Source organism: Lampetra fluviatilis, chromosome 66 (assembly GCF_964198595.1).
Source record: "Lampetra fluviatilis chromosome 66, kcLamFluv1.1, whole genome shotgun sequence".
Taxonomy (NCBI): Eukaryota; Metazoa; Chordata; class Hyperoartia; order Petromyzontiformes; family Petromyzontidae; genus Lampetra; species Lampetra fluviatilis.
Window position 1 is genome coordinate 19,999 of NC_136340.1, and position 12,291 is coordinate 32,289.

General features: G+C 50.2%; 1 protein-coding gene across 3 annotated transcripts in view; it reads left to right on the forward strand.

The window, feature by feature from the left end:
* Positions 1 to 253: 253 nt before the first annotated feature.
* Positions 254 to 12,291, forward strand: part of LOC144952202 (nucleoside diphosphate kinase homolog 7-like) — a 117,018-nt gene continuing 104,980 nt past the window's right edge. For 2 of the 3 annotated variants that reach the window (XM_078882607.1, XM_078882609.1), the window contains exons 1-2: positions 254 to 365; positions 2,026 to 2,160. In XM_078882607.1, coding sequence (XP_078738733.1) covers positions 363 to 365; positions 2,026 to 2,160 — 138 coding nt within the window. In that variant the 5' untranslated portion in view covers positions 254 to 362. Of the gene's footprint in view, positions 409 to 2,025; positions 2,161 to 12,291 lie in introns of all 3 variants that reach the window. The other variant, XM_078882608.1, reaches the window with a different exon arrangement.

Genomic DNA, 12,291 nt, shown 5'->3' on the forward strand with positions numbered 1-12,291 from the left:
TTCCCCCTACCCGCCCCTTCCCCCTACCCGCCCCCGCCCCTTCCCCCTACCCGCCCCCGCCCCTTCCCCCTACCCGCCCCCGCCCTTTCCCCCTACCCGCCCCTTCCCCCTACCCGCCCCTTCCCCCTACCCGCCCCCGCCCCTTCCCCCTACCCGCCCCCGCCCCTTCCCCCTACCCGCCCCTTCCCCCTACCCGCCCCCGCCCCTTCCCCCTACCCGCCCCCGCCCCTTCCCCCTACCCGCCCCCGCCCTTTCCCCCTACCAAGATGGCGACGCTGTCTCTGCTCGCTCCCTCTCCGCGCGGCTTGTGAGCGGCGCGGAGCGTCGGCGTCGTTGTCTTGGCAACGGGAGCGGAGCGAGCAATGGTGAGGAGGGTGGTGAGGAGGGTGGTGAAGGTGGTGAGGAATGGTGAGGAAGGTGGTGAAGGTGGTGGTCAGGATGGTGAGGAGGGTGGTGAAGGTGGTGGTGAGGAGGGTGGTCAGGGTGGTGAGGAATGGTGAGGAAGGTGGTGAAGGCGGTGAGGGTGGTGAGGAGGGTGGTGAAGGTGGTGGTCAGGATGGTGAGGAGGGTGGTGAAGGTGGTGGTGAGGAGGGTGGTCAGGGTGGTGAGGAATGGTGAGGAGGGTGGTGAAGGTGGTGAGGGTGCTGAGGAGGGTGGTGAGGGTGGTGGTGAGGAATGGTGGTGAGGGTGGTGAAGGGGTTGGTGAGGGTGGTGAGGAGGGTGGTGAAGGGGTTGGTGAGAGGGTTGGTGAGAGTGGTGAAGGGGTTGGTGAGGGTGGTGAGGAATGGTGAGGAGGGTGGTGAAGGGGTTGGTCAGGGTGGTGAGGAGAGTTAAAGGCCGCGCGAAAGTGGCTTAATCCGTGTGTTGTGTGTGTAGTGTGTTGTGTTTGGTGTGTGTGTTGTGTGCTGTGTGTGTGTGTAGTGTGTGCTGTGTGTGTAGTGTGTGTTGTGTGTAGTGTGTGCTGTGTGTGTTGTGTTTGGTGTCTGTGTGTGTTTTGTGTGTTGTGTGCTGTGTGTGTTGTGTGTAGTGTGTGCTGTGTGTGTTGTGTAGTGTGTTGTGTGTAGTGTGTGCTGTGTTTGGTGTGTGTGTTGTGTGCTGTGTTTGGTGTCTGTGTGTGTTGTGTGTGCTGCGTGTGTAGTGTGTGCTGTATGTGCTGTGTGTGTTGTGTGCTGTGTGTGTTGTGTGTAGTGTGTGCTGTGTGTGTTGTTTGGTGTCTGTGTGTGTTGTGTTTGGTGTCTGTGTGTGTAGTGTATGCTGTGTGTGTTGTGTAGTGTGTTGTGTTTGGTGTGTGTGTGTTTGGTGTGTGTGCTGTGTGTGTTGTGTTTGTTGTGTGTGTGCTGTGTGTGTGTTTTGTGTTGTGTTTGGTGTGTGTGTGTTGTGTGCTGTGTGTGTAGTGTTTGTGTCGTGTTTGTTGTGTGCTGTGTGTGTAGTGTGTGCTGTGTGTGTTGTGTGTGTACTGTGTGTGTTGTCTTCTTGGTTCTTTCGGTAAAGTCACGTAGAAGGAAAGTAATAAAATCATAAAAACAAAACATAATAAAATAATATAATTCTCACGACGTTTCGGCTACAACGCAAGCAGCCATCCTCAGGTGAAGAATGAAACACCACCAAGCTAGGAGCGTATATTTAAGCTGGGTTGGAGGGGGGGAGGTGGGAATTATATTATTTTATTATGTTTTGTTTTTATTATTTTATTACTTCCCTTCTACGTGACTTTACAGAAAGAACCAAGAAGATGAATTCCTGCAGTCACGAAAGCTTTAAATCGAAATTTGTGTTGTGTGTGCTGTGTGTGTTTTGTGTTGTGTTTGGTGTGTGTTGTGTGCTGTGTGTGTTGTGTGCTGTGTGTGTAGTGTTTGTGTCGTGTTTGTTGTGTGCTGTGTGTGTTGTGTGTGTACTGTGTGTGTTGTGTGTCTGCAGTCGGCTTTGATAGCTAGGCGGTCCCTGTCTGTACCCCTGTCTCCCCGTGTCTCCCCCACGTGTCTCAGTATCTCTGACCCCGTGTCTCTGCCCCCGTGTCTCTAGGGTACGAGGCAGCAGCAGCAGGAGCTGGCGAGCGATGAGCGGTGGTGTTTCATGGCCGAGTGGCAGGACCCTCTGGCGGGCATCACTCGAAAGTTCTCACTGTGCTACTTCCCGCACGACCGCAGCGTGGAGATGGTGCGGAGCCCTCACTCCCTCACCACTCACCCCCTCACCACTCACCCCCTCACCCCTCACCACTCACCCCCTCACCACTCACCCCCTCACCACTCACCCCTCACCACTCACCCCCTCACCACTCACCCCCTCACCACTCACCCCTCACCACTCACCCCCTCACCACTCACCCCCTCACCCCCTCACCACTCACCCCCTCACCACTCACCCCCTCACCCTAGACCCCTCACCCCTCACCCCAGACCCCTCACCACTCACCCTCACCCCCAGACACCCTCACCACTCACCCCTCACCACTGACCCCTCACCCCTCACCCCATCACCACTCACCCCCTCACCACTCACCCCCTCACCACTCACCCATAGACCCCCTCACCCCTCACCACTCACCCCCTCACCACTCACCCCCTCACCCCTCACCACTCACCCCCTCACCACTCACCCCCTCACCACTCACCCCTCACCACTCACCCCCTCACCACTCACCCCCTCACCACTCACCCCCTCACCACTCACCCCCTCACCCCCTCACCACTCACCCCCTCACCACTCACCCCCTCACCCTAGACCCCTCACCCCAGACCCCTCACCACTCACCCTCACCCCCAGACACCCTCACCACTCACCCCTCACCACTGACCCCTCACCCCATCACCACTCACCCCCTCACCACTCACCCCCTCACCACTCACCCCCTCACCACTCACCACTCACCCATAGACCCCCTCACCCCTCACCCATAGACCACTCACCCCTCATCCATAGACCCCTCACCCCTCACCACTCACCCCCTCACCCATAGACCCCTCACCCCTCACCACTCACCACTCACCCCTCACCCCTCATCCATAGACCCCTCACCCCTCATCCCCTCACCACTCACCCCCTCACCCATAGACCCCTCACCCCTCACCACTCACCACTCACCCCTCACCCCTCATCCATAGACTCCTCACCCCTCATCCCCTCACCACTCACCCCCTCACCACTCACCACTCACCCCCTCACCACTCACCCTAGACACCTCACCACTCACCCCCTCACCCCTCACCCCCTCACCACTCACCCCTCACCCCCTCACCCTAGACCCCTCACCTCCTCACCACTCACCCCTCACCCTCATCCCCAGACCCCCTCACTCCTCACCACTCACCCCCTCACCACTCACCCCTCACCACTCACCCCTCACCACTCACCCCCTCACCCCCTCACCCTAGACCCCTCACCCCCTCACCACTCACCCTCATCCCCAAACCCCCTCACCACTCACCCCCTCACCACTCACCCCTCACTACTCACCCCCTCACCACTCACCCCCTCACCCTAGACCCCTCACCCTAGACCCCTCACCCCTCACCCTCACCCCCAGACCCCCTCACCCCCTCACCCCTCACCCCCTCACCACTGACTCCCTCACCACTCACCCCCTAACCACTCACCCCTCACCCATAGACCCCTCACCACTCACCCCTCACCCATAGACCCCTCACCACTCACCCCTCACCATTCACCCCTCACCCATAGACCCCTCACTCCTCACCACTTACCCCTCACCCCTCACCCATAGACCCCTCATCCCCTCACCACTCACCCCCTCACCACTCACCACTCAACCCCTCACCACTCACCCTAGACACCTCACCCCCTCACCACTCACCCCCTCACCTCCTCACCCATAGACCCCTCACCCCTCACCCTAGAAACCTCACCCCCTCACCACTCACCCCCTCACCACTCACCCCTCACCCCCTCACCCTAGACCCCTCACACTAGACCCCTCACCCTAGACCCCTCACTCCCTTACCCCTCACCACTCACCCTCACCACTCACCCGTCACCACTCACCCCCTCACCCCTCACCCTAGACCCCTCACCACTCATCCTCACCCATAGACCCCTCACCACTCACGCTAGACCCCTCACCACTCACGCTAGACCCCTCAACCCTCATCCAGTGATGAGGGGTGAGGGGTCTAGGGTGACTGTGTTAGTGACAGTGTTAGTGACAGTGCTAGTGACAGTGTTAGTGACAGTGTTAGTGACAGAGTGACAGTGTTAGTAACAGTGCTAGTGACATTGCTAGTGACAGTGCCAGTGACAGTGTTAGTGACAATGCTAGTGACAGTGCTAGTGACAGTGCTAGTGACAGTGCTAGTGACAGTGCTAGTGACAATGCTAGTGACAGTGCTAGTGACAGTGCTAGTGACAGTGCTAGTGACAGTGTTAGTGACAGTGCTAGTGACAGTGCTAGTGACAGTGTTAGTGACAGTGTTAGTGACAGTGCTAGTGACAGTGTTAGTGACAGTGCTAGTGACAGTGTTAGTGACATTGCTAGTGACAGAGTGACAGTGTTAGTGACAGTGTTAGTGACAGTGCTAGTGACAGTGTTAGTGACAGTGTTAGTGACAGTGCTAGTGACAGAGTGACAGTGCTAGTGACAGTGCTAGTGACAGAGTGACAGTGTTAGTGACAGTGTTAGTGACAGTGTTAGTGACAGTGCTAGTGACAGTGTTAGTGACAGTGTTAGTGACAGTGCTAGTGACAGTGTTAGTGCCAGTGTTAGTGACAGTGTTAGTGACAGTGCTAGTGACAGTGTTAGTGACAGTGCTAGTGACAGTGCTAGTGACAGTGTTAGTGACAGTGTTAGTGACATTGCTAGTGACAGTGTTAGTGACAGTGTTAGTGACAGTGTTAGTGACAGAGTGACAGTGCTAGTGACAGTGCTAGTGACAGTGTTAGTGACAGTGTTAGTGACAGTGCTAGTGACAGTGCTAGTGACAGTGCTAGTGACAGTGCTAGTGACAGTGCTAGTGACAGTGCTAGTGACAGTGCTAGTGACAGTGTTAGTGACAGTGTTAGTGACAGTGCTAGTGACAGTGCTAGTGACAGTGCTAGTGACAGTGTTAGTGACAGTGCTAGTGACAGTGCTAGTGACAGTGCTAGTGACAGTGTTAGTGACAGTGCTAGTGACAGTGTTAGTGACATTGCTAGTGACAGTGTTAGTGACAGTGCTAGTGACAGTGCTAGTGACAGTGCTAGTGACAGTGTTAGTGACAGTGCTAGTGACAGTGTTAGTGACAGTGCTAGTGACAGTGTTAGTGACAGTGCTAGTGACAGTGTTAGTGACAGTGCTAGTGACAATGCTAGTGACAGTGCTAGTGACAGTGCTAGTGACAGTGCTAGTGACAGTGCTAGTGACATTGCTAGTGACAGTGTTAGTGACAGTGCTAGTGACAGTGTTAGTGACAGTGTTAGTGACAGTGCTGGTGACAGTGTTAGTGACAGTGCTAGTGACAGTGTTAGTGACAGTGCTAGTGACAATGCTAGTGACAGTGCTAGTGACAGTGCTAGTGACAGTGTTAGTGACAGTGTTAGTGGCAGTGCTAGTGACAGTGTTAGTGACATTGCTAGTGACAGTGCTAGTGACAGTGTTAGTGACAGTGCTTGTGACAGTGCTAGTGACAGTGTTAGTGACAGTGCTAGTGACAGTGCTAGTGACAGTGCTAGTGACAGTGCTAGTGACAGTGTTAGTGACAGTGCTAGTGACAGTGTTAGTGACAGTGTTAGTGACAGTGCTAGTGACAGTGTTAGTGACATTGCTAGTGACAGTGTTAGTGACAGTGCTAGTGACAGTGCTAGTGACAGTGTTAGTGACAGTGCTAGTGACAGTGCTAGTGACAGTGTTAGTGACAGTGCTAGTGACAGTGCTAGTGACAGTGTTAGTGACAGTGCTAGTGACAGTGTTAGTGACAGTGTTAGTGACAGTGCTAGTGACAGTGCTAGTGACAGTGCTAGTGACAATGTTAGTGACAGTGTTAGTGACAGTGCTAGTGACAGTTCTAGTGACAGTGTTAGTGACAGTGCTAGTGACAGTGTTAGTGACATTGCTAGTGACAGTGTTAGTGACAGTGTTAGTGACAGTGTTAGTGACATTGCTAGTGACAGTGTTAGTGACAGTGCTAGTGACAGTGCTAGTGACAGTGTTAGTGACAGTGCTAGTGACAGTGTTAGTGACATTGCTAGTGACAGTGCTAGTGACAGTGCTAGTGACAGTGTTAGTGACTGTGCTAGTGACAGTGCTAGTGACAGTGCTAGTGACAGTGCTAGTGACAGTGTTAGTGACAGTGCTAGTGACAGTGTTAGTGACAGTGTTAGTGACAGAGTGACAGTGTTAGTGACAGTGTTAGTGACAGTGTTAGTGACAGTGTTAGTGACAGAGTGACAGTGTTAGTGACAGTGTTAGTGACAGTGTTAGTGACAGAGTGACAGTGTTAGTGACAGTGTTAGTGACAGTGCTAGTGACAGTGTTAGTGACAGTGCTAGTGACAGAGTGACAGTGCTAGTGACAGAGTGACAGTGCTAGTGACAGTGTTAGTGACAGTGCTAGTGACAATGCTAGTGACAGTGTTAGTGACAGTGTTAGTGACAGAGTGACAGTGTTAGTGACAGTGTTAGTGATAATGCTAGTGACAGTGTTAGTGACAGTGTTAGTGACAGAGTGACAGTGTTAGTGACAGTGCTAGTGACAGTGTTAGTGACAGAGTGACAGTGTTAGTGACAGTGTTAGTGACAGTGTTAGTGACAGTGCTAGTGACAATGTTAGTGACAGTGTTAGTGACAGTGCTAGTGACAGTTCTAGTGACAGTGTTAGTGACAGTGCTAGTGACAGTGTTAGTGACATTGCTAGTGACAGTGTTAGTGACAGTGTTAGTGACAGTGTTAGTGACAGTGCTAGTGACAGTGCTAGTGACAGTGTTAGTGACAGTGCTAGTGACAGTGTTAGTGACATTGCTAGTGACAGTGCTAGTGACAGTGCTAGTGACAGTGTTAGTGACTGTGCTAGTGACAGTGCTAGTGACAGTGTTAGTGACAGTGCTAGTGACAGTGTTAGTGACAGTGCTAGTGACAGAGTGACAGTGCTAGTGACAGTGCTAGTGACAGTGCTAGTGACAGAGTGACAGTGCTAGTGACAGTGCTAGTGACAGTGTTAGTGACAGTGCTAGTGACAGTGTTAGTGACAGTGTTAGTGACAGAGTGACAGTGTTAGTGACAGTGTTAGTGACAGTGTTAGTGACAGTGTTAGTGACAGAGTGACAGTGTTAGTGACAGTGTTAGTGACAGTGTTAGTGACAGAGTGACAGTGTTAGTGACAGTGTTAGTGACAGTGCTAGTGACAGTGTTAGTGACAGTGCTAGTGACAGAGTGACAGTGCTAGTGACAGAGTGACAGTGCTAGTGACAGTGTTAGTGACAGTGCTAGTGACAATGCTAGTGACAGTGTTAGTGACAGTGTTAGTGACAGAGTGACAGTGTTAGTGACAGTGTTAGTGATAATGCTAGTGACAGTGTTAGTGACAGTGTTAGTGACAGAGTGACAGTGTTAGTGACAGTGCTAGTGACAGTGTTAGTGACAGAGTGACAGTGTTAGTGACAGTGTTAGTGACAGTGTTAGTGACAGTGCTAGTGACAGTGCTAGTGACAGTGTTAGTGACAGTGCTAGTAACAGTGTTAGTGACAGTGCTAGTGACAGTGTTAGTGACAGTGTTAGTGACAGTGTTAGTGACAGTGCTAGTGACAGTGCTAGTGACAGTGTTAGTGACAGTGTTAGTGACAGTGTTAGTGACAAAGTGACAGTGCTAGTGACAGTGCTAGTGACAGTGTTAGTGACAGTGTAGTGACAGTGCTAGTGACAGTGCTAGTGACAGTGCTAGTGACAGTGCTAGTGACAGTGTTAGTGACTGCTAGTGACAGTGTTAGTGACAGTGTTAGTGACAGTGCTAGTGACAGTGTTAGTGACAGTGTTAGTGACAGAGTGACAGTGCTAGTGACAGTGCTAGGGACAGTGTTAGTGACAGTGCTAGTGACAGTGCTAGTGACAGTGTTAGTGACAGTGTTAGTGACAGAGTGACAGTGTTAGTGACAGTGTTAGTGACAGTGTTAGTGACAGTGTTAGTGACAGAGTGACAGTGTTAGTGACAGTGCTAGTGACAGTGTTAGTGACAGAGTGACAGTGTTAGTGACAGTGTTAGTGACAGTGCTAGTGACAGTGTTAGTGACAGTGCTAGTGACAGAGTGACAGTGCTAGTGACAGAGTGACAGTGCTAGTGACAGTGTTAGTGACAGTGCTAGTGACAGTGTTAGTGACAGTGTTAGTGACAGAGTGACAGTGTTAGTGACAGTGTTAGTGATAATGCTAGTGACAGTGTTAGTGACAGTGTTAGTGACAGAGTGACAGTGTTAGTGACAGTGCTAGTGACAGTGTTAGTGACAGTGCTAGTGACAGTGCTAGTGACAGTGCTAGTGACAGTGCTAGTGACAGTGTTAGTGACAGTGTTAGTGACAGTGCTAGTGACAGTGCTAGTGACAGTGTTAGTGACAGTGTTAGTGACAAAGTGACAGTGCTAGTGACAGTGCTAGTGACAGTGTTAGTGACAGTGTAGTGACAGTGCTAGTGACAGTGCTAGTGACAGTGCTAGTGACAGTGCTAGTGACAGTGTTAGTGACTGCTAGTGACAGTGTTAGTGACAGTGCTAGTGACAGTGCTAGTGACAGTGTTAGTGACAGAGTGACAGTGCTAGTGACAGTGCTAGGGACAGTGTTAGTGACAGTGCTAGTGACAGTGCTAGTGACAGTGTTAGTGACAGTGTTAGTGACAGTGTTAGTGACAGTGTTAGTGACAGTGTTAGTGACAGTGTTAGTGACAGAGTGACAGTGTTAGTGACAGTGCTAGTGACAGTGTTAGTGACAGAGTGACAGTGTTAGTGACAGTGTTAGTGACAGTGCTAGTGACAGTGTTAGTGACAGTGCTAGTGACAGAGTGACAGTGCTAGTGACAGAGTGACAGTGCTAGTGACAGTGTTAGTGACAGTGCTAGTGACAGTGTTAGTGACAGTGTTAGTGACAGAGTGACAGTGTTAGTGACAGTGTTAGTGATAATGCTAGTGACAGTGTTAGTGACAGTGTTAGTGACAGAGTGACAGTGTTAGTGACAGTGCTAGTGACAGTGTTAGTGACAGTGCTAGTGACAGTGCTAGTGACAGTGCTAGTGACAGTGCTAGTGACAGTGTTAGTGACAGTGCTAGTGACAGTGTTAGTGACAGTGCTAGTGACAGTGCTAGTGACAGTGCTAGTGACAGTGTTAGTGACAGTGTTAGTGACAGAGTGACAGTGCTAGTGACAGTGCTAGTGACAGTGTTAGTGACAGTGTAGTGACAGTGCTAGTGACAGTGCTAGTGACAGTGCTAGTGACAGTGCTAGTGACAGTGTTAGTGACTGCTAGTGACAGTGCTAGTGACAGTGTTAGTGACAGTGTTAGTGACAGTGCTAGTGACAGTGTTAGTGACAGTGCTAGTGACAGTGTTAGTGACATTGCTAGTGACAGTGTTAGTGACAGTGCTAGTGACAGTGCTAGTGACAGTGTTAGTGACAGAGTGACAGTGCTAGTGACAATGCTAGTGACAGTGTTAGTGACAATGCTAGTGACAGTGTTAGTGACAGTGCTAGTGACAGTGCTAGTGACAGTGTTAGTGACAGTGTTAGTGACAGAGTGACAGTGTTAGTGACAGTGCTAGTGACATTGCTAGTGACAGTGCCAGTGACAGTGTTAGTGACAATGCTAGTGACAGTGCTAGTGACAGAGTGACAGTGTTAGTGACAGTGTTAGTGACAGTGTTAGTGACAGAGTGACAGTGTTAGTGACAGTGCTAGTGACAGTGTTAGTGACAGAGTGACAGTGTTAGTGACAGTGCTAGTGACAGTGTTAGTGACAGTGCTAGTGACAGAGTGACAGTGCTAGTGACAGAGTGACAGTGCTAGTGACAGTGTTAGTGACAGTGCTAGTGACAATGCTAGTGACAGTGTTAGTGACAGTGTTAGTGACAGAGTGACAGTGTTAGTGACAGTGTTAGTGATAATGCTAGTGACAGTGTTAGTGACAGTGTTAGTGACAGAGTGACAGTGTTAGTGACAGTGCTAGTGACAGTGTTAGTGACAGTGTTAGTGACAGTGTTAGTGACAGTGCTAGTGACAGTGCTAGTGACAGTGTTAGTGACAGTGTTAGTGACAGTGCTAGTGACAGTGCTAGTGACAGTGCTAGTGACAGTGCTAGTGACAGTGTTAGTGACAGTGTTAGTGACAGAGTGACAGTGCTAGTGACAGTGCTAGTGACAGTGTTAGTGACAGTGTAGTGACAGTGCTAGTGACAGTGTTAGTGACAGTGCTAGTGACAGTGCTAGTGACAGTGTTAGTGACAGAGTGACAGTGCTAGTGACAATGCTAGTGACAGTGCTAGTGACAGTGCTAGTGACAGTGCTAGTGACAGTGTTAGTGACAGTGTTAGTGACAGAGTGACAGTGTTAGTGACAGTGTTAGTGACAGAGTGACAGTGTTAGTGACAGTGTTAGTGACAATGCTAGTAACAGTGCTAGTGACAGAGTGACAGTGTTAGTGACAGTGTTAGTGACAGTGTTAGTGACAGTGCTAGTGACAGTGCTAGTGACAGTGTTAGTGACAGTGTTAGTGACAGAGTGACAGTGTTAGTGACAGTGCTAGTGACATTGCTAGTGACAGTGCCAGTGACAGTGTTAGTGACAATGCTAGTGACAGTGCTAGTGACAGAGTGACAGTGTTAGTGACAGTGTTAGTGACAGTGTTAGTGACAGTGCTAGTGACAGTGTTAGTGACAGTGTTAGTGACAGTGTTAGTGACAGTGTTAGTGACAGAGTGACAGTGTTAGTGACAGTGCTAGTGACAGTGTTAGTGACAGAGTGACAGTGTTAGTGACAGTGTTAGTGACAGTGCTAGTGACAGTGTTAGTGACAGTGCTAGTGACAGAGTGACAGTGCTAGTGACAGAGTGACAGTGCTAGTGACAGTGCTAGTGACAGTGTTAGTGACAGTGCTAGTGACAATGCTAGTGACAGTGTTAGTGACAGTGTTAGTGACAGAGTGACAGTGTTAGTGACAGTGTTAGTGATAATGCTAGTGACAGTGTTAGTGACAGTGTTAGTGACAGAGTGACAGTGTTAGTGACAGTGCTAGTGACAGTGTTAGTGACAGTGTTAGTGACAGTGTTAGTGACAGTGGTAGTGACAGTGCTAGTGACAGTGTTAGTGACAGTGTTAGTGACAGTGCTAGTGACAGTGTTAGTGACAGTGCTAGTGACAGTGCTAGTGACAGTGTTAGTGACAGTGTTAGTGACAGTGTTAGTGACAGAGTGACAGTGCTAGTGACAGTGCTAGTGACAGTGTTAGTGACAGTGTAGTGACAGTGCTAGTGACAGTGCTAGTGACAGTGCTAGTGACAGTGTTAGTGACTGCTAGTGACAGTGCTAGTGACAGTGTTAGTGACAGTGTTAGTGACAGTGCTAGTGACAGTGTTAGTGACAGTGCTAGTGACAGTGTTAGTGACAGTGCTAGTGACAGTGTTAGTGACAGAGTGACAGTGCTAGTGACAATGCTAGTGACAGTGTTAGTGACAATGCTAGTGACAGTGCTAGTGACAGTGCTAGTGACAGTGTTAGTGACAGTGTTAGTGACAGAGTGACAGTGTTAGTGACAGTGCTAGTGACATTGCTAGTGACAGTGCCAGTGACAGTGTTAGTGACAATGCTAGTGACAGTGCTAGTGACAGAGTGACAGTGTTAGTGACAGTGTTAGTGACAGTGCTAGTGACAGTGTTAGTGACAGTGTTAGTGACAGTGTTAGTGACAGTGTTAGTGACAGAGTGACAGTGTTAGTGACAGTGCTAGTGACAGTGTTAGTGACAGTGTTAGTGACAGAGTGACAGTGTTAGTGACAGTGTTAGTGACAGTGCTAGTGACAGTGTTAGTGACAGTGCTAGTGACAGAGTGACAGTGTTAGTGACAGTGTTAGTGACAGTGCTAGTGACAATGCTAGTGACAGTGTTAGTGACAGAGTGACAGTGCTAGTGACAGTGTTAGTGACAGTGCTAGTGACAATGCTAGTGACAGTGTTAGTGACAGAGTGACAGTGCTAGTGACAGAGTGACAGTGTTAGTGACAGTGTTAGTGACAGTGCTAGTGACAATGCTAGTGACAGTGTTAGTGACAGAGTGACAGTGTTAGTGACAGAGTGACAGTGTTAGTGACAGTGTTAGTGACAGTGCTAGTGACA